The sequence below is a fragment of the Centroberyx gerrardi genome, chromosome 5 (assembly GCF_048128805.1).
Source record: "Centroberyx gerrardi isolate f3 chromosome 5, fCenGer3.hap1.cur.20231027, whole genome shotgun sequence".
In the NCBI taxonomy this organism is placed as follows: domain Eukaryota; kingdom Metazoa; phylum Chordata; class Actinopteri; order Beryciformes; family Berycidae; genus Centroberyx; species Centroberyx gerrardi.
Window position 1 is genome coordinate 19,012,064 of NC_136001.1, and position 27,074 is coordinate 19,039,137.

The 27,074-nt window shown below is 43.9% G+C and overlaps 1 protein-coding gene across 1 annotated transcript; it reads left to right on the plus strand.

Annotated features, from left to right (window-relative positions):
- Nucleotides 1-348: 348 nt before the first annotated feature.
- erc2 (ELKS/RAB6-interacting/CAST family member 2) lies at nucleotides 349-27,074 on the plus strand. The gene is made up of 16 exons (XM_078283702.1): nucleotides 349-1,023; nucleotides 10,498-10,932; nucleotides 11,296-11,370; nucleotides 13,141-13,296; nucleotides 14,349-14,516; nucleotides 15,352-15,519; nucleotides 16,793-16,930; nucleotides 17,176-17,316; nucleotides 17,662-17,802; nucleotides 20,200-20,399; nucleotides 24,387-24,510; nucleotides 24,683-24,843; nucleotides 25,138-25,284; nucleotides 25,617-25,694; nucleotides 26,151-26,214; nucleotides 27,048-27,074. Exons 1-16 carry the CDS (start codon nucleotides 349-351, stop codon nucleotides 27,072-27,074), a joined length of 2,898 nt encoding a protein of 965 aa, XP_078139828.1.

The following is a 27,074-nucleotide window of genomic DNA, read 5'->3' on the forward strand; positions in this document are numbered from 1 at the left end:
CCCAGACTTGAAACTAAGGGAGCTGTCTCTTTCCTCAGCCCTAACATCATGCAGGGAGAATCGGTGTTTGTTTGTCTCATCTTAATTACTGAAGGGAATGTCCTTATTTATTGTTTTTTTTGTGTATGCATTTTTTGTTTTAAATATGCCTTTCATTTGACACATGAAACATTTGTCATTTATCTAACAAATGCTTCTTTCCTGTTTTCTCAGATCTGACTTTGATGCGCTCCACCTATTAAGGCATGCAATAAGCCACCCATGTGTGATTCAGAGAATCAGAGCAGTCTCATTTCAGCACGCCCCTGGTAAGGACCCTCTGGTGGCCGCACCTCCCACTCACAGGACATGTACGGCAGTGCCAGAGCAGTAGGCCATATAGAGAGCAGCCCCGCACGGTCCCCGCGCCTGCCAAGGTCCCCCAGACTGGGCCACCGGAGGGCCAACAGCGGGGGCGGGGGTGGTGGGGGGGGAAAGACGCTCTCCATGGAGAACATCCAGTCCCTCAACGCTGCCTACGCCACTTCAGGGCCCATGTACCTGAGTGACCACGAGGGCGTGGGCTCCACTGCCACCTACCCCAAAGGCACTATGACTCTGGGACGTGCCACCAGCCGGGCCATGTACGGGGGCCGCGTCACAGCCATGGGCAGCAGCCCCAATATTGCTTCAGTGGGGCTGCCCCACGCTGACCTTCTGTCTTACAGTGACCTGGGCTCCCTCTCCATGCTGCACCACCACCACCACCACCAGGGGGTGCCCTCTGCCCTGCTGAGGCAGGCGGTGCGGGGCAGTGGGGGGGAGCTGCTGGAGATGCAGGCCCAGCTCAGGGACATGCAGAGGGAGAATGAGTTGCTGCGCAGGGAGCTTGACCTGAAGGACAGTAAGTTGGGCTCTTCCACCAACAGTATCAAGAGCTTCTGGAGTCCTGAGCTGAAGAAGGAACGGATAATGCGGAAAGAAGAGGCGGCGCGCACTTCAATCCTTAAGGAGCAGATGAGAGTTACTCATGAGGAGAACCAGGTGAGAAAAACTCTCTCAGCTCTCATAATCCACTGACTAATTGTGGCAACTAATTTCAGTTGCCAGTCTCTTGTCTTTCTGTCTTTCAATCATTGTCTTTTTCGATCAGTTTCTCTGTACTTTCTCAGATTTGCGCTCACCACTCTCTTTTCTCCAAAAGAGCACTCTGTCATCCTCAGTCCAAGAACACTGAGAATTATTGCACTCAGTCAAGGTTTTTAATACATGTGGAAACCTTTCTGGAAAGAGCTCTTAGTGTGCATAAATGTTTAACACTCTGCTACGCAGAGTGAGGAAAAAACACATGAAACATTCAATGTGAAATCCTATAATCTAGTAAGCTCTTGATTTATGAACTAATATATTGATGTAAATTCATTTAGCATAGCTTTTACATTCTCATCTATATATGTACTTTATATTAAAGCATCTAATCCTCCACCCTTTAAACTGTGTAAATCTGCTGTCAGTGTTTGTATGATTACATGAATAGTGGCTTTTATTTCTCAAGGTGAGTTTAGACCAACAGGTGAATTAAAGCATCTGTACACAATCTGGCCACAGTATTGTTTAATTTTAAGGTTATGTTCAAAGGTTATTAGCAGATCAGCAACACAGTTTGATATGTTTGGGGAGTTTTTTTTTGCATGCCTCGATGTGGGGGTGTAGTCATGGCCTAGTTAAATCACTTACAGACTAGAGAAGGCACAAGGCCCAGAGACAAATGTCAAGGACACTTAAACACTCTCTCTCTCTCTCTCTCTCTCTCTCTCTCTCTCTCTCTCACTCTCTGTGTCTGTCTGTCTGTCCCTCTCTCTCTCTCTCTCTCTCTCTCACTCTCTGTGTCTGTCTGTCTGTCTGTCCCTCTCTCTCTCTCTCTCTCTCTCTCTGTGTCTGTCTGTCTGTCCCTCTCTCTCTCTCTCTCTCTCTCTCTCTCTCACTCTGTGTCTGTCTGTCTGTCTGTCCCTCTCTCTCTCTCTCTCTCTCTGTGTCTGTCTGTCTGTCCCTCTCTCTCTCTGTCTCTGTCTCTTCTCCCTCTATCACCACTTTCCTTACCATTACTCACTCTGACTTTGATCATATCTCTCCCTGTCTATCTCTGTTCATCTGGCCTTCACTATCTTCAATATTGTATGTCTCCATCCGTCTCTTCTTTTGTTTTTTTTTACTAAGTGTAGATACTGTAAACAGTTTACCTATCCTCAGCTGCACTCTTTTATTAGTTTTCCTCATGGCCCCATGGGCATTTTTCTGACATACATTATATCAAATCAATGTTGATAAGAAAGAGTGGAAACAGATGTAAAACCACAGTTGACCATTACTTACTGTAATTCCTAGCATGAAGACATTTTGTATTCAATACAGAACAATGCACTGTTGCACTGCTTAATTTTCATGTTCTAACATAAGTTGAAGGATTACATGGTCTTCTATGGGTTGAGGAAATTATATGACCCTTGGGCTCATGAAACACTTTAAAAATTCATTAGATAAAGTCTAAAATGCATGGTCATCAAGCTAAGAACAACACTGTTTTTCTTAGTTGTTGAGAAGTTCACATTTTGAAGATACGAGGATATACAGCTGCAAATGGCGAGCTGATATATAGTGTAGAAAGAACCTTTTTGATATAAAGGAGACAGCTTTGTTTGATATTACAACTGCAGGTGAAAATTGCACATTGAGGTAGATTGTATAGGTCAGCATATTGCTGGACTGGACTGTTTTTTTGAGGCAGGTTGAGCATGATGCAGCAAATTGCACAACGCCTCAAGCAACTTAAAAGGCTGAATTTTTCCAGCTGGTTGTAGTCTTTGTGCCAGTCTGTCTGAGGCTCTGTCTGTCTGGTTGAGTGATCTTATCGGGCACTGAGCAGCAAGCAGGCCAATCATTACTCATGGCAGTAGACACTGTCACTCCACCTTTCAAGGTTATAGCGAGATACTATTAGTGTGACTCCCACAAAAGACCTGTCTGTGTGCATGTGTGTGTGTGTGTGTGTGTTTGGGTATATTAATATCCCCATCGAAAACAAATCTTTTTTGGCTTACCTCAGTTCACTGAGTTAGAAGAGACTGCAGTATACCAGTTTTCCCCTGGAGCAGTGCCATGCTGCTAGTGGGAAGGATGCCCAGCACTGGATGGCTTTACCCACTGGAGATCCCTAGAGGGGAGCTAGAGGGACCAGGACTCTTTCATATCTTTACGTTTCACAAAAATATAGCGGGACAGTATTTGGGAAGAGAGTGTGCCTGATAAAATAGAACCACCATTGCCTCTGACAGGGCACAAGCCATTCATCATTTCTCTTACTCACTATGTCCAGTGCTAGTGAATACTTAGTGTGAATGCTTGTGTATTTAGCTTGGCTTTATAGACTGTACGAGCTGGGACCCTTGAATGTGTCCAGCAGAATATGAAATGTGTACAGTGTGGGCTTTCATGTCTTTGTGTTCCATACAAAGAGAAGACTCAGTTTGTCCATCAGCGTTAGCTCTGGCTCTGCAGTGAATGATATTTATATCCCTCCTGGTAGAGTTGCATTAATGAAGTGTGTCAGCTAATAAAAGGCAGATGTGCCTTGTTACTATAATTGGTCATTTCTATCTTGATTTCTGGGCTGTTGTGCCTCCTTATGTAAGTATACGCTTCTGGTGGGATGGTTTGGTCACACCCATTGGGCTTGTTGAGAGGCTGACTGAAGAGCAAATTGCCTCATTAATTATGGAGTAATTTCAGGCCAATCACTACATCTGTCTAGTAGTACCCTTTACAATTGCCTCAGGTGCCTCAGGCCTCTATTAGCTTGAGCAAATGCCATAAATAATTTATATTGTGAAAAATAAGAACTGAGAATGTATGCCTCCTTTCATAACATCTTGGCAGAGAAGAAACTTGTCAAACCATTCAGGCATTGCAGTTTGTCTTTCATCTGTCTTTCATTTCTACAGCACCAATTCCAATACGACTGAAATACCAACGATAGCCTACAGAGCATCATCAAGACAGTTGGTCTTGACTAGAGGAAAATATTTGCTCAGTACTGTTTGTCCTGGGCATATTTAACATATACCATCAGCACAGGCTGTTTTAACTCAGAATCATTTGACTTGGATTCAGTAGAAATTGCTGTCGTGCTGAAGCTGGACCGGAGCTGCTGGAGGCAACTGTGTGAGCTTGAGCGTACCATATCTGACTGAGTCAGGACCACTGCTGCTCAGCCACCCAGTCAGCCCTCATCAACGCAATCCCCAAAATGGAGGCTGAGCCACCCATATCACTGCTCCGTCTACGCACAGATACAGTGTCTGAGACATGACATGGTTTCTGCTGAAATGTGTTTTTACTGTGAGCCGCGGATTGTTACATGCCACCACGCAGTGGAAAGACAGATGCACATGTGGCCAGGATGAGACTGTTTGTCTCTCAGCAAGGTGTTGGGGGCTGGGCATGTGTAGTGAACAGATTTCCCCAGGTGTTGTGATAGCTGCTTCGCTTAGAGCACACAGTAGGTACAAGGCCCAGCACAGTGTGTATAAGTGTGTGTGCTTGCATGCATGTGGGTGTGAATGTGTACTGTATGTGTGTGTGTGTGTGTGTGTGTGTCTGTGTGCATGGACATTTGTGTATTTGGGATTAGAGATCACTTAGGCCAGCTGCTAATGTATACACAGAGATTTAGTCAGCATAACCTGTCTGCGGGGGCCTCACTTTCTGTGTGGGAGCTGTATGGTCGCAAATATCCCTTTGCACATATTATTCATACATGCGTTGGTACAGTAGGTGTGGGCACTGACAAATTAATAATTGGGCTGAGTCACTAGCTATGAAGAAGAAAGAATGGAGAGGCATTAAGGCAGTATTTGTCATCAGTTGTCATTTAGCTTTGTTCAATAGTGCTAAATTTATCCGTGGCAAACAAGCTTGCATGATGAATAACGGTAGCCTATTGATATTTTCACATATGTCATGACATAGTGAGCTCATGTGGACATAGGAAGTATCATGTGAATAGTCAATGTGTTCAAAGAGCCCATGGCTCCTTCCTGTGGCAGCCACCTTCAGTCTGAGCACATAAGATGGCTGCTGCTTTATCCAGAGGACAGGAGGACGGACGAAGATGAGATGAAATGAGGAGAGGCAGGGAAACATACAGAGAGCAAGGTTAGTAAGAGTGAGATTTAAGTGGAGGATGGAAGAACTAAGCAGAGGGGATAAGGTCTGTTATAGTCCACTAGTGTAAGCACAGACTTTAGATTGGATCAGAGCAGTGTAAAATAAAGGCCAGCCTACACGTCAAAAATGTCCTTATTAACAAGTAATTTAGTGTTCAGTCTTAAAAATTCATTTTTCTTAAAAAAAAAAATAATAATAATAATCAATTCTGCTATTAGGGTGAAATAATTCCACTAATTTCCACTGCAGTTTCACTTAACTCATCTTAATCCATCTTAACTTGTTAAAATGGATTAAGATGAGTTAAGTGCAGTACAAACAAGTATATCTAAGGATGGATACAGTGAAAGAGAAGAGAACAGCATGAGAGGAGAGAGAAAGGATCAATCAATAAAAGCCAAATCAGCTGTGTATTTTTTTTTTTTGTCTCCCTTCAGTTGCATGGCTGAGGTGTGCAGTGGTGAGCGCTGCAGAAACTGCTGCAGCCAGTGTTAGGGATCATGGATCCGGTTGTTGCTCTGCTCCCCAGGGTGCCTCAGCCTTGGAAACACCATAGTCTCATGCTTTTGTGAGCTCACTGATGACAAAATATTACTTAAACCAAATGGTGTTTGAGGTCGTTTTACACTTACACCCAGGTGAAAGGTGTTTTTTTGATTTGGAAGGTGTACATTTGGTGAAGTTGATGTAGATACATGAAAGTTAGCTTTATATTTACTTGGATGCTTTATTAACTGTCAACGATCTCCACTGGCACACTGAACTTCACTTTTCATGCAAAACCACTGTGATACTACGCAGCTTCATGTAATCATTACCCAGAAGCTGTGTCAGTTTCAGCATGCAGCATAGGTGTTAAGTGAAAGATTTAATACAAATTGCACAGTATATGTGTCATGGCACATGTATTATCGGCCAGTATTGTCCTCTCAGAGATATACTTGATATATATATATATATATATATATAACTATATTTATATGTAACTTGATACATTCTAGACAACCTCGTGCATACGTTTTTAAAACCTAAGTATTATGAAGAAAGGAGTCCTCTAATATTCAATTTTGATATTCAACTCCTCTGTGCTGTCCCTACTCTCCAATTTCTGCATTCGTGCTCCTCTCTAACTGCCCTTTAGCTGAGTGCAGATGAATAAATGCCATGTTTGCTGGCATGGCTGTGGCTGTAATTGTATATTGTCAGCCATCGTGACATACAACACAGAGATTAGGAATGCAATGAACAGTAGGCTGCTCTGACTCAGCGCTTTAGAGCTGTCCATGTGTCAGTTATGAACACCCACACACACCCACCTACACACACACACACACACATGCACACACACACAGACACACACTTTCTCTCCCAGGAACCTGCAGCTGCTCACGCTTCTGCCCCCTGGTAAATGTACTGTATGTCACAAGCTTGGAATCATAAGGGTCATTATTAATTTCCATGTTTACCTACTTCAAAATATAATTAAAAATCACACTTTACATTATATAACTAACTCATTTTTGAATGTTAGGCAGAACCTAATAATCTCAAGGTTGTGGTAGAGTTTTGGGTGTGTGTGCATCTAAGCAGACATACCATTTGACATTTTGAGATATGTCTTGAAAAAACAAAAACAAAACGGTATTTGCTGAAATGGCTATCAGAGTCCAATTCATCACCTAAGATGTAGCTCTCAAAAGGATTTTGTGACAGCCAGAGCTCCACCCAGTTACTCCTGGCTCCATGTGTAAGAGAGAGGGGGGGCAGTGTAACTCAGCATCTCTCCTTGACTCCGTGAAACCCTTAGAAGCTCATATACAGGATCTGCAGTGAAAGAGAAGCCTTCTCTGGAGACTGGGTGACCACAACCCCAATATCCGCTGAGTCATGACTGACGCACCCCAGTAGGACCCTAAACAGGAACTGGTACAGTTCTGCTGCGGTTGAGGGGAGGATGGGGGATGAAAGACCATAGTCATTTTAACCCTCGGTGCAATTATGCAAATGGATTCGTTGGACTGCCTCCTCCAATTTTGTTCCAAGACGACAGATTATTGATCAGAGCACAGAGAGGGAGTGCAGAAAGAGAGAGCTGTGTCAGTTGAGATGACAGAGTGGTAAGATGCAGGGAGGGAGAGAGAAAAAAGGTTTCAAGAGTAAGAGGCTTCAGTGAACTCCCAGCAGGGAAAGGTAGAGTATCACCCAGGGTAGAGTAACACACAGTCCTTGGGAAGGACTGTGTGCAAAGTGGTTGTCAAGATTTCTGAGAGCAGGTTTGGGATTTGGCATTTTAATGCCTGCTACACCGTTTGAATATTGTTCTGTCCCATACTAAATGGCTTTGGTAATACAAGGATCACAGCAAGGCTAATATTCACAGGCGGTCATGCTCTGCACAGTCATAACTCGTGCAGCAAAGTCATTACTGATTATGATCGGTTAAGTCTTTTTCCAACAATATCTATTGTATTCATACAGTATATGGCATTTAAGAAAGTAAGAAAAGAGTCACTAATATTATTTTCTACACAGAGTGGAATTGGGTATTAAGGATCATTTTGCAACATGCCAATGATAACTACACAAATCATGCTTTCTGTTATAAGATTCAAGATTCAAATTAGTTGTTAGGAATTTGTCTCAGTGTGCTCATAATACAACATTAACAACAAGGACATCAAGCACAACATAACATAAAAGACACATTTAATATCCTGACTCTGGGATCCAATCACTCACAAGCTTAAAAGCATTTCATGGACAGTAATTTATCCATGTTTATGTACTGTTTGTTTGATTCTTTTTTTGTATTTTTTGGATAATTTTTCTTCAACTGAGGGTGATATGCAGCCAGAGAGCGGTAGTGTAAAGTACATTTCCAACTAGTGACAGCAATGGGAATGGGAGTAGGTGACAGCAAGCGTCTGGGAATAAATGGACTTCAGTCAGTGTGTAATTGAAGATTTCAGAGGTTTTAGGTTGTTTTAGTGTACTCACCCCAAAATGGCTCTGGCTTAAGGGAGCGTTCCCAAAACTGTGGAAGTAAGATGCACTGGCACTGTCCAGCAGAGACTGCATCAGCTCCCTCTGGTAGCACAAACACTGCCCCCTAATGGCGGGAAGAGCACATACCATGCTTATTCTATACTGTAGAAGTGGGCCAAGAAACGTTATGAAAAGGATGAATAACATAAATTTACTCATTTTGCTGTTTTTCCTTTTAATTTTTTTAAATGATAGGCTTAATATAATCTGTCATCTGCTGTGTTGTCCATCATCACTAGATTATACTTAATAATATATAAATTATGTCAATACAATTACGTTAATATAAGACTACTACTGCTACATTCACCACTACTTCTGCATGCTACTGCTACTACTACTACTACTATTACTACTACATTCACTACTGCTACTACTACTGCTACTACTACTAATAATAATAAGGGCAATTAATGTGATATTACAGTGCTTGATTGGCAAACCATTTTCAAACCTCACATTCACCTCTTTCCAGAAAGGTCATGTTGATAAAGTCATGTTTTTGACTGTAAGGTGTACTGGGAATGTGACAATGATGTGTTGGGCTGAAGGCTGATAAATGGACAGCTGGACAGACGGATGGGTGGCTCTCATTTGAAACTCTCGCTGATTTGTGTTGAGCATCCGTCTCTGTTGCATCATGCTCTGACGCTGTGTTTTACCATACATTTTTTTTTCTGTTCATTCTGCCCATGCTCTGCAGCTGCTGGATGCCAGGAGAACCAAGGTTTGTCCCTATGTTTGCAACACCTGTTGTGTGCACAACATAGAGTCACCTTCAGTGTGACGTGTATTTTCAGACGCCTGGCAATCCCTTTGCACCATACACCTCCCTCCTACGAATCCTCTCTACCCTCCAGAAGGAAATCGACTGTTTTCAGCAAATTCAGCCTGTCTCCTTGTCCTGTGAACCTTCCTACTGTATTTTCCCCTACACACACTCTAAAACTATAGAGCGTGGTTGGTTTGTTTAATAATGTCACCCCAAACATGTCTGGTGCTCCATCCCCCTGCAGTATCTTATATCCTACAACCACTGGACACACAGTAAGCTGGGTTTGATTTCAGTGTAAGGATCTGTTTCTACTCCTCTGAACCCTGATAGGGCCATTTTCTGGACATGGATTGATCTTAGTCCTCTCTAGGGAGATATCCATTGAAAAAAACAATTAATCGGCAAGAACCGGTCTGGGTGAACCAATCTGTGACAGAAACTGGGCCCTATATAACATCGTTGCTCGAAACCCTGGCCCAAAACCCCTACACACAATAGAGTATGTTAAGCTTAGTAGTGTGTTTTTTTTATTTTATTGAATAAAAACAAGCACATAAAAAATACACACAGGCACATGCACAAACACACACATCCTTATACGTGTACACCTTAATTCAGCATCTATGGTCACTCCCTCCCTGAAGGGTATGGATAGGTTTTGTCGCAGTGTCTGTTTGTTCATCTCATATTTGGACCCATCCTCTATGGGTTACTGCTCATATACATAATGATAGCACAGAGTCTTAGCCTGTGCCCGATTAGCTTGCAGACCCCATTCCTTATAATTTGATGCCACTTCTGATGATTGAAATGTGATATCTGTATCCCGGCCTCTCAGACTGAGGCAGAGAGCAAAGAGCGTGCAGCATTGGGGTGGTGGGGGGTCGGCGTCTGCTTTGATTAGCAAGTCACGAACCCTGATGAAGTCTGCTCACATGTATAGAAACAGACCAACACAGCACACTGATGAATTAATCTGTTTGACAGCTGTGATTTATTTCAAGACTTAATGTATTTTGACCAGCAAAGCAAAGTTCTTCCTGTGATTCCAAGTGATTAAATCCTTGACAAAGAGTTCAGTTTATGTAGCAAAATTAAGAAAAATCTGTCTACTCACATTTTTCCCTGAATAAGCATTGTCTTTTGGCAACAACAGTTTATTACAGTGTATTTGCTTCCAATGCCATTGCAAGGTAAGTCATGTGTCCCCCATGTTTGACCTACTGTAAGTGTGTTTGCATACTAGACTTTTTTTAAATGTTTTTCTACAGAACCTTGTGGGACAGCCTTTCAGAACTGTGCGTTTGTGTCTGCTTACCCTCAAGTGTAGCGTTAAAAAATACCTTGCATTGTAATTGTTTTCTTAGAATGAATTGCATTAATTGTTGAGTGTGTGTGTATGTATGTGTGTGTGTGTGTGTGTGTGTGTGTGTGTGTGTGCGTGTCTGTACTTGCACCTGCACATTATCCCACAGCATCTCCAGCTGACCATCCAAGCTCTGCAAGATGAACTGCGCACACAGAGAGACCTCAACCACCTGCTGCAGCAGGAGAGCGGCAACCGCTCCGCTTCCGATCACTTCACCACCATCGAGCTGACCGAGGAGAACTTCCGCCGGCTGCAGGCCGAGCACGACCGGCAGGCCAAGGAGCTCTTCTTGCTGAGGAAGACCCTGGAGGAGATGGAGCTGAGGATTGAGACCCAGAAACAGACGCTGGGCGCCAGGGACGAGTCCATTAAGAAGCTGCTGGAGATGCTGCAGAGCAAAGGGCTGCCCCCCGGGCCGGGCCGGGCCTCTGAGGAGGAGGAGCAGGAGAGGGCCAGGCGCATTGCTGAGGCAGAGGCCCAGCTTGGACACCTGGAGGTCATTCTAGACCAAAAGGAGAAGGAGAACATCCATCTGCGAGAGGTATTGTATTACCAGGGTTATGTCTATATTAAATGAGCTTCTTTGGTAAGACCTGAAATAGTCTGTTTTTTATCTTTTCATCACTAGAGGGCAATACTGGGCTTCACATAATCAATATGCGCCATTCTGCTGCTTAACTGTAGAACACTGTTTACATAATGTTTGAATGGAAACCTGCAGAACACTTCAGATGCATGGAAAATTTAACATTTTGTAGGGTATGGAGGGTATGCATGCTGTGTACAAAGACAAATGTAATGCAAGTTCCTAATCTTTCTTTGAAGGTAATGGTCTTGGTTTCAACAGAGACCACAATATATTCTGCCATGTCTTTCCTACATAATTTTGTGTCTTTTCTCTAAGGAATTGCACAGAAGAAATCAGCTGCATCAGGATCCAAGCAAAACCAAGGCACTGCAGACTATCATAGAGATGAAGGTAAGAAACTCACAGACTTACATCAGAAAACCTAATTATTATTGAATTGAATCATGCAGCTATAATTGTTTTTCATTAATTGTTTCATAATGTGGGGGCTGTGAGCCGTGTAACTTTGATTAAGGGTTATACAAATAAACTTGACTTGACTTAATATGCACATATACATACACCCATATTCCATTCTTTGAGACCAATGCAGCTATGATATGCAAATATAAACTACACCCATATTCCATTCCAAGAGTACTACGCCTATTCAGATCAATGCCTATTGTATGACAACTGATCCTGGCAGTGGAGAAACAGGATCATCCAGGTACTGAACCATCATAGAGCCCATCAGCCTAGCTGCAGAGGCCTGACATCACTTCCTCAAAATAAATCATGACATCATCGCTGAGCTGACACAACCCCTCTCGCTCGGCTGGATTGGCGCTGTGCAGCCCCTAGCATCCCCTAGGATGGTCATGTGACCGACGGCTTCTGGGATCCTGTGGATTTGCATACAGAGCGAGGGAAGGCCCGCCTCCTATGCTGTGAAGGAAGTCCCTGCATCTCTCCCTCTCTCTCTGCTCCTCTGCTGCCGTGTTGATGCTGATGGAAGCATGAGTAATCCTCCCTCCCTTTCTCCCTACATCTCTCCCGCCCTCTCCTCCTCACTCACCAGAGACAGCACAGAGTACATAGCCTGCCTCCTGCTACCATGGAAACAGGTGTGGTTGTTTATGACAGTGAGAGGCCAGTATGCAGAGGGATAGAAAGAGAGAGAGAGAGACAGAGGGAGGGAGAGAGAGATAAAGAGCAAGATTTACTGACCAGGTCGATGTACCAGTGAATACATTTGGATGGAATAAAATCTCTCTCCTTTCAAGGTACAGTGTTTTGTTGTATCTATTACAATAACGTTCTCTCAGTGATGCTTGTCTCGTTACAAGCTACATGGAAATTGAGATAAGCGAAGCGCATGTACATGTGCAGCGTTCAAGCATTGATGTTAACCCCTCAGATCCTCATTTTGTTGAGGAAGGTATGATCTTACCCATGTAGTGGGCTACGACTGACCCTGCTAACGGCCACAAGTTCATAAGTTCAGAACCACTGGGAGGAAAGACGGGATGAGACACAAAGAGAGAGAGAGGGAGAGAGAGAGAGAGAGAGAGAGAGAGAGATAGCAAGGAACAAGGTTGCTCTATGCTGTGCCGGGGAGGGAGATGGACCATGGCTAATCTTAAAGACGTTGTATTATTTATTTAAAAAGCTGTGAAGCTAAAGCTGCACTCACAGTCGCAGTCCAGACTCTGGCTTCTGCATTGATCTGCAAGCAACTACAGCAAAGCACGGCTGTTACTTTTCCTCCTTCTCCTCTGCACATCTCTCTCTGGTTGGGCTGATCTCTCTGTGCTGGATGTGTGCTCAATATTTCCCAATGGTGATTAATCCTCTGAGCAGCTGCAAGGAGCTGGGTGGAAAGCTTCTGATTTCACCCACAGATACTGCAGTTGCTCTCAGCTACATCAAAGAGCTCCCTCCAGTCTCTCTCCCTCTCTCTCTCCCTCTCTCTCTCTCTCTCTCTCTCTCTCTCTCTCTCTCTCTCTCTCCCTCTCTTTCTGAAGCTCTCATTTTCGCTTTCAGGCGCTCGCTCTCTCTCCCTCTCTCTTTCTTGCTTTCCTGGACTCTTTCTCTTGTTCGGGTTTATTTGCAGCATGCAACTTGTGGAAATGCCAGTCTGGGTTTTAAGGTGTGTCTCTTCTGCATGTTTGTGTGCAGGATACCAAGATTGCCTCTCTGGAGCGCAACATTCGGGATCTGGAAGACGAGATCCAGATGCTGAAGGCGAACGGCTTATTGAACACAGAGGACCGGGAGGAGGAGATCAAACAGATGGAGGTCTACAAGAATCACTCTAAGTTTATGAAGACCAAGGTAGATGCTGTTTGCACTATGCATGCACACACAGAGAAAGAGAGAGTGAAATATTACATGCACACATGCGCTGTAACCATTACTTAACTATAATTCCACAAACAAGCAGTATTGAGTTACTCAGGGTATAAGTAGACCTGTGCAGAGTGAAGTAAACTGAATGGGGCTGACTGTGTTGCTGAAATTAGCTAGCTTTAGCATTAATGGACAGCGTCATTAGCAAAGTGTTTCGTTGGCAACTATCTGACAGATGCTTTCCTGCTGTCAAGAACACCAAAAACTATCCAATTAGCAAATGCATCCTATGACATATTTAAAAGAACTTAATTACTTCATTATTTGGCTGCCACTTGACTGCTATTATAAAGCCTACATTATTTGTGATGCTTAAAGAATGAAGCCTACATTGTTGTCTACTCATGCTGAATGGCCACAAAATAAAAGTGACAGCTTAGTTTTATGTTTGACTGACCTCACCTGCTTAAGATTTCAGAATGGTCAGTGTTACTATCATCTTGCACTCTATGGCTACATGGCTACTTATGTTTTCCGCTGCTGTGTGGTCACTGTGTGAGCTGATACAGCTCGACTGTCAAGCCTCCAGCGTCTCTGACTATAATCTGTGATCATGTCAAGGTGCATGCTCTCTCTCTCTGGGGCACACGAGCCGCTTTGGAGCTTTGGCTCTGTGTTTACATCCTTCTCCTCATATTAGCCATCCAGGCGCAGACCGGCCGCAGTTTTGTTATTCTATTTTTAGAACTCTTTTCATCAATCATAGATAGAGATGATGTATAATACATGATTAATGCAGGGGAGTCAGTCCCAAATGCATAATTAATGAGAGAAAAGCGTGGTGATAGAAAATAGTAGAAAGGCTTTAGTGACTAGCCTGCTGTTCTGCTGAAAGAGGTTTTTACATGCACATGCACACACACACACACACACACACACACACATACACACAGGCACTCCATGATGTTGAAACATTTCAACTACATACAGTATGGTCATGTACTGGGCTTGATATGTCCTCTGTTGTGTGTGTGCAGATTGACCAGCTGAAGCAGGAGTTGTCGAAGAAGGAGTCAGAGCTGCTGGCCCTGCAGACAAAGCTGGAGACCCTCAACAACCAAAACTCAGACTGCAAACAGCATATAGAGGTGCTCAAAGAGTCTCTCACTGCCAAGGAGCAACGTGCTGCCATCCTGCAAACAGAGGTAACAGAAAAAACCCTTAACCATCTTTATACACATAAATCAACCTAATAATACACAGCAGGGGTTCTGAAACTTTTTCGTCCTCATAGCCAAACTGAACAAATCATAGTGTTGCCCTGGGCCCCAGGCTTGTTAAAACATATTATCTATCTTTTGGAAACTGAACCGTGACCCAGGTAGGTTCCGACCCATAGTTTAAGAAACAGTAATGCACAGTGTACTCTCATAGGAAATCTAAAAATAAAATCTGATGCATTCCTACAGTATTACAGTCAATTAAAATAGGCTAACTGAAAATCACCACTCATACGAGTAATTATGTATTGCTCAGCGCCCACATGTTTAGCTACTATACACTTACTAAGCAGAAAAAATACTTAGAAGCACTTTTGACTGAAAAAAAAAATATTATATATATATATTTATTAAAATTATGTTGTTACTGCTGTTTTATAAAAGCAATCAACAACTTTTAGAACAGCCAAGAGGGTTTTAGGCATTCCACTTTTTGTCATTCCTAACAACACCTGTTAGCTGTTCCAAAATCACGGTAAACCATGGCCTGACTGTCATGGCTTATCTACACTTAAGTAACACACACTAGAAATTGCTCCAATGGTGTTTATTACCACCACATGTAACGTTTCGAGCGTGAGCTCTTCTTCAGACATGAATGTTGACATGATTCATGTCTGAAGGAGAGCTCTTTCTGTCCAGCACCTAGTTTTAGTTTGGATGTGCGTGCTTTCTTGTATCTTTATCTACACTTAAGTCCACATTATGTTAGGTTCTTTTATTTTAGGCAGGCTCACTATATGGCTGTGTCGTGCTATAGGTGGACGCTCTGCGTCTGCGTCTGGAGGAGAAAGAGTCCTTCCTGAATAAGAAGACCAAGCAGCTGCAGGACCTGACGGAGGAGAAGGGCACTCTGGCCGGAGAAATCAGGGACATGAAGGACATGCTAGAGGTTAAGGAGAGGAAGATCAACGTACTGCAGAAGAAGGTCAGAATCAAAGTTGATGTCAACCACATGAATTGATGGATGGATGGGTGGGTGGATAGATGGAGCGTTAAGGTGGGTGGGAAGATGCTCTGAGGAAAATGTTCAAAATAAATGGAAAAACCATTTGCAGTTTTCCTTACATCATCGCCTCATGTAGCTGTTATAGTACAGTTTGCTATTTCCCCATGAAACATCTGTCAGTTCAGACTACTTACAATTATATATGGTAATATTATATGTAACAATATGACACCAAATTATTGTGTATGTGATTTTCTTTCTAAACTATCTAAACTATATTTTTCAGAACAATATACTCAACTGTAGGCAATTTTGGTGTATTTATGAAGTAGTCTGAAACTTTAAATGAATGAGGAACAGAGAGAGTTGTTTTGTCAGATTCCTGTGCCCTGGACTAAACCAGTCAGTCTCTGAAAACACAAAGTAGAGTGGTTACTCTCTCCATTAAGGAGTGAGAGAGTCTCTGCTGCTCTCAGGGGGAAAGTGTCCATAGACAGACAAGGAAGAAGATATTTCTGCCTCACCGGCTCTAGTGTGTGCTATAAATACACACTGAGTGTTACTCCCTCTCTCACCCTGACCTCCTCACCCATTCCCTTTGCTTTTTTTTCTCTCTCTGCTGTATTGCACCTTCTCTCCCTTGTGAAATGCCTCTATCCACTTTTATTTCTCTCTCTTCTCTCTTATCTCTCTTGATTTCAAAGTCTTCTTTTTTCTCCAGATGTGGTCGTTTGGTTTTGTTTCTCTGTGTTGTCATTCACATGCTGATGCTACACATACAGTTAATAGCACACAATAACTCACACTCACCGGTTAAATCAATCCTCATTTCTTTCTCCATTTATATATATAGTATATATATTTTAAAATCCATCTGTACCAAAGCTATGTATTTCTACAGTATTCTTAATGTACAATGTATTACCTGCACCTTCCTCACCAACGGCAGCCTTATTTATATACTTTCCAAAAATCTGCTGAAACAAATCTGATAGTATTTGATTTCTTCTCTGAAAGGAAAAATGCTTCATTGTCCTAGCAAGCCCTAGCACATTTCATACTATGAAAATGACACTATCAGCAGAGGATGTAAGTCTTCAAAGCTCCTATTAGTCTCCAAATCCAACTCCTACCTCGGCTTTTAATACTGCTCTGGTTTTGAGATCATGCTAATTGCCTCTGGTTCTCTGTTTCTCTCTGTCCCGTTGCTGCCACCGCCCTCTCTGTCTCCTCCTCCCTGTCCCTGTGTCAGATCGAGAACCTGCAGGAGCAGCTGCGGGATAAGGACAAGCAGCTGGGGAACCTGAAGGACAGGGTCAAGTCTCTGCAGACTGACTCCAGCAACACAGACACTGCCCTCGCCACCCTGGAGGAGGCGCTGTCTGAGAAGGTACAGTACTGCAGCATGCAGCTCACTCAGTTGACATGTAAACACCTGCTGTATGACTCTGCTTTGCTCTTTGGGGGGTCACTTGTAGTTGTCTTTTACCTGACATGAATTATGTTTCATTTCAGTTCAGTCAATCAATCTACTTTAAATTTGTGTATGTCTGTTTGTGTGTGTGTGCCTGCATGTGTGTGTGTGTGTGTGTGTGTGTGTGTGTGTGTGTGTGTGTGTGTGTGTGTGTGTGTCAGGAGAGGATTATTGAGCGTTTGAAGGACCAAAGGGAGAGGGAAGACAGAGAACGTCTGGAAGAAGTGGAGTCCTATAAGAAGGAGAACAAGGATCTCAAAGAGAAGGTCAACACCCTACAGATGGAATTAACAGAGAAAGAGGTCAGTGTGTGTGTGTGTGTGTGTGTGTGTGTGTCTGCGTAACGAAGGGCAGCTCATATTTTCTTTTTTGTTTATGTATCTGTAAGAGTGGAGGGGGGTTTCCGCATGACTGCATATTGTACACATGTGTGCATTAATACATATACACTTTTGTTGTGCCTGTCAGTCCTTTATGTTTCTGCACTCTACTGTACTCTGTGTATAGCATATACTGGACTTCTTTCATCCAGTAGGCCTCATTATGACTTGTAAGCTGCTCCTTCTGGCACTGTGACCCAGTTAGACCTGCTGGGACTGTGCTGGTTTGGACCTGCACTCACTGTCTGTACTGTCTGTCCCCTGCAGTCCAGCCTCATCGATCTGAAGGAGCACGCTTCATCCCTGGCTTCCTCTGGCCTCAAGAAGGATTCAAAGCTCAAGTCGCTGGAGATTGCTATCGAGCAGAAAAAAGAGGAGTGTAGTAAGTTGGAGACGCAGTTGCAGAAGGTAGGTGTGCGTCTCTCAGTGCACAATCACTCACATGATAAGCATTGTTTCATTTGTAGGTTTCATTTTGGTTTTGCGAGACTTACAACTGAATTTTCTAGGTAAATGTAAGTTTTAGTCTTACCAGTAACATTTGACACCATTTCACACAATTTAACAAGTCCTTTCTCCAGAAATACTCAGTCAATAGTCAAATTTCAAAATGCTTAAAGTGAAAGAATTGGTTTAATATTGGTTGAGCGTGTTATCCCCTCTCATATTTTAAAGATGCAAGCCTTGTATATTATTTTCATGGAGGAAAATACTGAAGCATTCTCCACTTGTAACAGGCATGACTAATAACCACTTCCTCAACAAAACACACACTGCAGCTTTCAGCAGATATACAGAAATAATGCACCAATGTGAACACAGTGAAAACCCCTAATCCCTCAGTTAGCTAATTCCTTGCTTTCAGTTCTTTTCTTTTTTTAAAGATGAAAGCCATTTGTCAGAACTATCGCGGTAAATCTGACTGAACCAAAAAAGTTAACCTGCCTACCATAAAAGATAATTAAGATAAAGGCTACCATCATGCTTCCCCCCCCCTGCATTCTCTCCTATAACTGGCTGCATCACTTCGCTAGGCCACTGAGGGGAGCAGATAGTTCATTAGATTCTCCATCTGCCTCCTCCCACTCCATAATCCCCACTTCTGTTCCTCCTGCAGTAGTCCGGGTTGGGTCCCCCTCAACATGTGACACGTGTGCTGTACTGAGACTATGTTGCTGCTCTGTCAAACATGTATTGTAACATGTCTGTTATACCCTGATCCTGTTGTTGTTCTCTCCTCTGGCTAAAGCTAAATTCTAACACTACTCTCCTGGGTCTCCCCCCTCCCTTCCTCAACCCCCCTCTTTGCAATGTAGCAAGCTGAGCAGCTATTCAGTCAGATGAACAATCCTGTAAGTCCCTCTCTGGAGCTCTCTGAGGCACATATTGAAAGCATGAGGACACTGATACATTTTTGAAACATGCTAGATGGTGATCACGCCAGCCCCAGCACAAGTTTTGCTTTCACCTACCAACTTGATGCATGTTGATCATTGCACTGTATTGATATTACTTGAGCTTAATTGACTCGTTCAGTTTTTTTGAGGAGACATATTGTAGTGTTAGTGTTACATATTTTTACAATTGACTTTATTTGGTCAGTTGGGTTTTAAAATATGTTCTATATATGTCTATTCATTAGTAACAATGCTTTTGATGAGGCTCTGCCTTTGGTTTATCTGTGAGTGGTTTGGTTTATCTATAGTACAGTGTTTTTTTATTCTTCACGTTGACTTATTGATAAGTAGACCTCAAATGGTGTTATATATACTGTACAATCTAATAACTGAGAGCAGTCTCTTTTTGAGATAAATCTTAATCTCACTCCTCATGCTTAAAATATGATACTTATCGGTAGCCTACGGATTGACTTGGACCCTGTTGCTTCTATTTCTCCATTCTTTGACTGACCATTGCAAAGATTGTGCAGCTTTGTTGGGTTTGCATGATATGGTCTACCTTGTTGCATGTGTTACTGTCACTGTGGCCACGCTTCACTGTTGTTTCAATGTGGTGAAAGTAGGTGAGATACCAGCAGCGGTAGTAGATCACTCTAGTGTTTTGGTAGATGCTTTTCCTTGGCTCTGTATAGCTCTTGCACTCGTGCGACCTGTGTTGACATGTGTGGTTGCGTATTGTTTCAAGGGTGATGTGTACCACTGATTTAATTCATGGAGAGATTTACACATTGTTGTCATAATGATTAAATTAGTCCATATTGATTAGTGCTCTGATTACTTTGTGACAGATGACCAATAACATAGAATCTTAATGTAATAATCTACTGCCACTCACATTGTTACTCTAAGAGTAAGAAAATACTCTCAGCTTCTACAGTATTTTGCTTATTATACTGTATTAAAATGCTGTACAAACATGAGACACACATACACACAAACACAAATACACACATACACAGCCTTGCATACTGCATACCCACCAAGTGTGCCAAGTGACTGGCAGTCTCAGAGGGCTGTTAAATGGAGCTAAATAATAGCTCTGTTAAAGCTAATGAGCCAGCACCAGTAATGATGCCCTTGTCCGCAATGTTTTACACTGCTTTATTCATTCAGAGAGAGAGGGAGAGAGCGAGAGAGAGACACTGGCTGACTGGACTGTGTGTGTCTCTTCCGTTGGCACTAAACATGTGTGTGCTGCACTGGACGTGTGTGTTGATAACATAACTCTAACTGAGCATGCGTGTGCGTGTGTGCATGTGTGCATGTGTGGTGTGTGTGTGTGTGTCTGTGTATGTGTGTGTGTGTGTGTGTGTGTGTGTGTTTCCCTGGTGTGTGGATGCAGAAGGCCCATGAGGTGGAGCAGCAGTCAGGCCCCAGAGGAAACCCGGAGTATGTAGACCGAGTCAAGCTGCTGGAGAAGGAGGTGTCCTACTACAAGGACGAGTCTAGCAAGGCACAGACAGAGGTGGAGAGACTGCTAGACATCCTGAGAGAGGTGGAGACAGAAAAGAATGACAAGGACAAGAAGATCGCTGAGCTGGAAAGGTAACTAACATATAATATCTAGAGAGGTTAGTGCAAATGTTCATTTTAGTTTGCAGGGATGTCATTACTACTTTTCATCTTAATATGTATTGCGTATTGTTGTTACAATCACATAGAAATAATGAGTATGATTGTTGGTCCTTTTTAATATGCTCTGCCACTAAAATTATTAATGTTATTATTTCAAACAATGTGTCACAGTTTGTGGTGTGCTGCAACACTATAGGCAACATATTAAATTTCTCACCCTGGAGTTTCAACAGTCAAAGTTCAGATGGCACTTGATGGATGCGCTGTGTCATCTTGAAAGTGCCCTATGCTGTGTGCGTCATATTTTAAGTGAGCTTCCATGTGCCTTTATATAATTCATGTCCTCTGTCATTTTCTTGTTGTTGATGTACCAGTGTGACATCACAAGGGTCTGTCAGCACACTGTGGTGCACTGGAGCCTGTCATGCCCTTGTATAACACACTCACCCTGACCTTGTGATGGGCAATAGCTGAATCTGCATTTTGAGATATATCAGAGACAGGGTCTCTATGTAAATCTTGTGACACTGCATTCAATGCAATAGTACTGCATCCTGCCCAGTGCCACTCAAACACTGCCTTAATGGAAGAGGGCAAACTGAATTCAGTTAATGGACCACAAACATAAAGATGGTGGCCTGCTCAGCTTTCTGGCTCATCTCACAGTGTGGTACATGCCCAGATTTTCCAAACTGGAAGCAGCTGGCAAGAATACCCTTTGCACTTTGGGTAATTGTTATTGATGTCCCTCTGGAGGCTACCATCTTTATTTACCTGCACAGAAATTTAAATTGATGAGACTGAGGCAAAAATTGGTTGGACTGCATGAGATGCACACATGGGTATTTTCTGCCAGTGGTTGCCCCTCTCCCTGCCACTGATAGAGTCCATGCCCTGCTGCTTGATAGTGTCCCTTCCCAGCCAGTGTTAGTACCATTTCGTTGCAGTGTCATGCTAAATTATTAGTGGTGTTTGATTAACTGAGTGTTCTTCTTTGCCATCTTTACCCACTTTTCTCTGTCCTGTTCCCCTCTCTATCTTCCGTTTCATGCCCACCTGCCCCTTTCTCTACCCTCTGCCATTGATGACTGTCAACCTTGGTCTTGAACCTTCTTCCTTCTTTTTTTCACCTTTCTCCAATCCTAATCTGTTTTTTCAATCTTCTATCCATCTTCCTCACGACTCTTTCTACCCATGCCTCCCTACTTTCTCTGTTGTGCCCCTGACACCAGCCCCCCTCCCCCTGCCCCTCGCCCCGCCCCTCGTCCCGGTGGCAGAGCCCCCCCTGACCCGCTCCCCTCTGTGTCCGCTGCCCCCCAGCAGATAGGGGGCATGGTGTGGGATTTCCTGGGAAAGTGAGTGCTCTGCCCTGGCACTTCAGCTCAGCTGCGTGGTTAAAGTCTTCGACTGCGACTGCTGCAACTGCATCTGGTTTCACCTGTGTGCCTGGGTCTGCCTGCTGTCTAAAGGATTCACAGATCTTTATATCAGAGTGATGGGCTCTATTTTCAGTGCTTTGTTTCGTTATTTTGCCCATGCACATGATACAAAGATCCCTGGATTCATGCCTCCTTTGTGCGAATATCTGCTCTTATTTCTTTAGTATGTGTATGTGTAGTGCTGGTTGTATTATGTTGGTGCCGTGAGTGATTTTGATTGGTCTGTGTGTGTGGTGTGTGAGTGTGTGTCTGTGTCTGTGTATGTGGGTGTGTGCGTGTGTGTGTGTCTGTGTATGTGGGAGTGTGCATGTGTGTGTGTGTGTGTGTCTGTGTATGTGGGAGTGTGCATGTGTGTGCGTTCATGCTGCATGTCTGTTTATGTTTTCGAATTGCATGTGGCTTCCAGTGTTTACAGCCATCTATCTCTGCATTGATGAGAGAATGGGGAATTAAGTGAACAAGGAATTTGATGTATGACAAATCTCATTACAAATCAGCATATTAGAGTAGCATGTAGAGTATGATAAATTGTACAGATATTTCAATGATGTTTCAATGTTAAGGTTCTGCATAAAGTCACCATACAAATAAACAAACATTAAGTAAGACATCATTTGCAATATATGTCTAAATTGGCATATATTCTGTGAATTCCTTGGATTCCCTATAGATGTTATTCCACTCTGTGGTTCCTGTTGTGGCTTGTTTCCTTGATGTGGCATGGTGCAGTCATACAGTTAAGCAAATCACACCAAGGCCAACCAGCAACCAAATACCACCATTTGCATGAGGTGCAATTGAGAAATTTCCAAAATTATAACGGTCTGCAATTACCTGTCAAAATCCAAACCTAGTAGTGAATTAGGCTAAACTGTGTAAATTCAAATGTAGTTACTTGGTGTGATTTTACAAACTGCTCTTGTTTCTTTCACCCATTTTAGTTGAATATAGCTACACTATCACTGAATGTTCTTTTTTAACAGCATACCTTATTGTACACCACACACGCACACACACACATACACACACACAAACACACTCGCATGCACACACACCCACACACACCTTTTTGTGTCTTTTTGTGGTGTTGGCTGTTTGTTGTAGCTTATGTAGGTAGTTTCTGTCCTTAGAGCTGAGTCCTTCTCCTGCCATGAGCACGCTTCCCCTGCTCATTCCAGCCACCCATCTGCCCGCCTCACCCTACTTCACCCTCACCCTCTTTAACTCTCAATCGCCCTCGCTCCTCAGATCATCTCTTGCTCCAGTAACTTCACCCAACCACCACTCTGTTCTCCAGTGACCTTTTCCCGTTCCCACTCTCCTGCTCTCCTTCCCCAGCCCTCCTCTCCCTGCCTCGCCCCAACCCACCCCGCCCTGCCTAGCTTGCTCTACCAGATACTAAGGGAAATGATCAGCCTAGTGGCCTGCATGAATAGAGCTGCTGTGCTCCAGGTCTACACGTGCTCAGTGAGTGAGGTGCTGTAGTAGGTAGGGTCTGGACTGAACCCTTGCTCCCGAAGTGTGTCAGTCCAGTCGGGTCTCCTCTGTCTGACCTACCCTGCTTCCATGACTGATTCTCTCGCTAGCTCACTCCCTCTCGCCCACTTGGTCAACTTTGCCGTCCAAACCACTGTTGGCTTCCCCCCTTGCTCGGCGCTCAAACCTTCTCCTCCGCCCCCCTCCTCTTTTTGCCCGGCTGATTTCTGCCTGTCTGACTGCATGTCTGCCACTCCCAGGCATGGCAGCAGATGCACATTGTTCCATATTTTCAGAGAAGGTGCATCCTGCATTAGCTGTGTCAGGCTGCAGAGCAGCTGCTGTCACAGCTGTGTTTGAACTATCCCATGTTGTTTGTCAATGAACACACCCTGATCTCCTGTGGGTCCTATATTATTTTTTTGTAGTTGTTTCTTTATGTCCTGGTTCTAATGTCTCTGTGTTTTTTTTTACTCTTTCCTCTGTGTCCTCTTGTTTGCTGCGTCCAATGCTGCTTCCACTTGTCCTGTCATCCCTCCCCCTTTTCCTCCTCCTCTTCTCTGTCTACAGTCTAGCTCCCAGGTAAGTAATGTCCCTTTTGGCATGCCACCCCCTCTTCTTCCCACCTCCATCCCTCACCTGACAAGTGCAGCCACCCCCATTCTAACTCTGGTGCTTAAACCTGTGAGTCATTTCAGCAATCTCTTCTTCCACATTAACAAGAAACTATAAATTCATCTGTGATGCATATGTCTTGTTTCTATCCTGGTGATCTCATGATTGGTACCATTTTAAAACCAGACTCATTTAAAGTGCACCTGACATGATTGCCCATTATGCTGTACTTGTTATACATGTTTGTGTTTCATGTTTTTTGCTGTGCCATATGGGTATATGTGTGCTACTCACACGCCTATTCACCTTTGATAACACTAATGCCACAAAAAATGTCTTCTTATGTGTTTCTTGATATAACTGTAAGTTGGATTCAATGACATAACTTGTTCAGTATGGAAATGTTCTAACTTTTGTGGTTTTACAGACAAGGAGGCAAAGACCAGACTAAGAAGGGTCCAAACATCAAACTGGGACCCCAAGGGGACAAGAAAGGCATGGGACAGGACCCTCGTAAGGACAGCACCATGGACAGCGGCCACCATTTAAAGGTGCAGATTTGCTCCTGAAAGATATGTTCTCTTTGATGAGATATATTTTTGTGGGAGTGCTTAACTAATACTGTGTGTGTACGTGTCTGTCTGTGTGTCTGTCTGTCCATTTGGTGTGTGTGTGTGTGTGTGTGTGTGTGTGTGTGTGTGTGTGTGTGTGTGTGTGTGTCAGCTGGAGGAGCTGATGAACACCCTGGAAAGGACCAGGCAGGAGCTTGATGCGACCAAGCAGCGTCTCTCCTCCACACAGCAGTCGCTGCAGGAGAGGGACGGCCACCTGACCAACATGAGACAAGAGCGCAGGAAACAGCTAGAAGAGATCCTGGAGATGAAGTTAGTACCATCATGTTTTTTGATGTCATCCGCCAAAGGACAAAGCAATCAGGTTTTATGAGCAACTTGACTCCTGTAATTTGACATTGTCTGGCTCAATTGAAGCCTGGATCCTGGCCATAAGTACTGTTGGCTGCACTTGGACAGCCTCCATGACGCTGACGCTGTTTAGTTTACAGTTCCTTAGTTAAGGGTCATCATGAATTGACTTGCCTGTGCATCCTTTAGTTAATGTCCTTTAACTTTTTATAGGATATGAATGCTGTTTCCATAATGTTGTTTTTTCTCCTTCAGACAACAAGCTCTGCTGGCGGCCATCAGTGAGAAGGATGCTAATATCGCACTGCTGGAACTGTCTGCCTCCAATAAGAAGAAGACCCAAGAGGAGGTGCTGGCCCTCAAGAGGGAGAGGGACAGACTGATGCACCAGCTTAAACAGCAGGTTAGTACAGGGGCACACTGTCAAAGAAAATACTCGGTGCACCCCAGCTGGTCATCAAAGCAACTTGCCAGTTTTTTCCAACTGATCTACTGGGCTTCGGTTTACAGCTCTACCAAACTGACAAGGTTCCCCGTCTCCCTCAAAATCCTGCTGAGTGTTTTAGCAGCACTACATTTTTATATAAATATGTGTTTGTGCTGCTGCCTTCTGCTGTGTTGGCTGATTTGACCCATTTATATACCCAGTTATTAGATACTTACTGCTGAGGAATGATGTTCTCTTTACAATTGCGGAGCATCATTGTTGCACTAACCAATTTCCTCCTTCTACGGACACAGAGCAGAATGAAGCTGATAGCTGACAACTATGAAGACGAGCACTACCATCCACATGGTCCTCACCACCCGCAGCCTCAACCCCCACACCCTCAGCCTCAGCCGCAGCCCCAGTACCCCCACCCTACCCACGCCCAGCAGCCTCCGTACCCCCACGCCCCGCACGCGCAGCACCCGCAGCACGCGCAGCACCCCCAGCCCCCTCCCCAGCACCCACACCCACAGCAGCCCCAACCACAGTACCCTCACCCTCCTCACCCACAGCACCCGCAGCAGCACCCCCAGCAGCACCCTCAGCACCCTCAACCTCCCCCTCAACACCAACAGCACCCACGTCCCCCACAGCCCCAACACCCACACCAACAACACCCGCAACATCCGCCCCAGCACCCCCACGGACATCCCCCGCAGCAGCACCCCCACCCTCAGCACCCTCATGGCCCTCCTCAACAAGGACCCCACCCCCAACATCCGCATCCCCAACATCCTCAGCACCCACACCATGGCCAGCATCCACGTCACCCACCCCCCCACCATCGTGGAGGGCCTGCCCGAGGACCGCCCCATGCTGGTCACCGCCCCTCCCCGGACCAGGTCAGATCCCTCTATTTCTTGGTTATTATCCATGTTATTAAATGTTATTTAACTATTTTACTATATTTCAGCAGTTAACTCTTCAGCCAAAGATGTTTTCCTCTGCTAATCATTGTTGGTGTCGCTAAATAGTATGAAGTTATATTATCCAAATGAAAAGGCCTCTGGGCTGTCCGTGTCTATTGTGTGATCTATTGGTATCTATTTTTTTAAAGTGAAAAGAATAGAGCACACACCCAAGCAAGGTGCTGGCTTTCAGAAAAAGAGTAAAAAAAGAGATAGCTGCAGTGGAGAGAATTGTGCGGCTGTCTCTCTTTTTTTTTTTTTTTTTTTACCAAAGAAATGCTCACCTTGGTCCCTTGTTTGTTGATGCAGAAAAGTTAGCAGCAGCCAATCATGTACTTGTGTCACTATATTTCCCACATATCACTTCAGCACCATCGGCGCTACAGCTAGCAATCAAATGACAGTCAAACCAGCCACTGGACAGTAGCACAGTGTTGGGTTGCTGTTGGTTTGTACACAGCATTAGAATGGTGCACACAAAGCAGGGCTCACATTCTCATCTCTTGCTTTGATGCAAAACCACACAATTCAAAGTGAAAAGCCGTAACTGCCAACTAATGATATTCTAATGAACATAGCTTTCATGTTACAACTTTAATATTTTCCTGACACTTGCTCTTACTTCTCACTGGCATGCTTTTTTTCCTGTCTGTCACTCTGCCTACTGTGCCACTAATGTCTTTTGAGCAGCGCTAACTCCAGTAACTGTCTACTTTCTTCACTTCATGCGTATCCCTGCTGTTGGCCTAAAACATTGCCAACAACAGGATGACGAGGAGGGCATTTGGGCATAA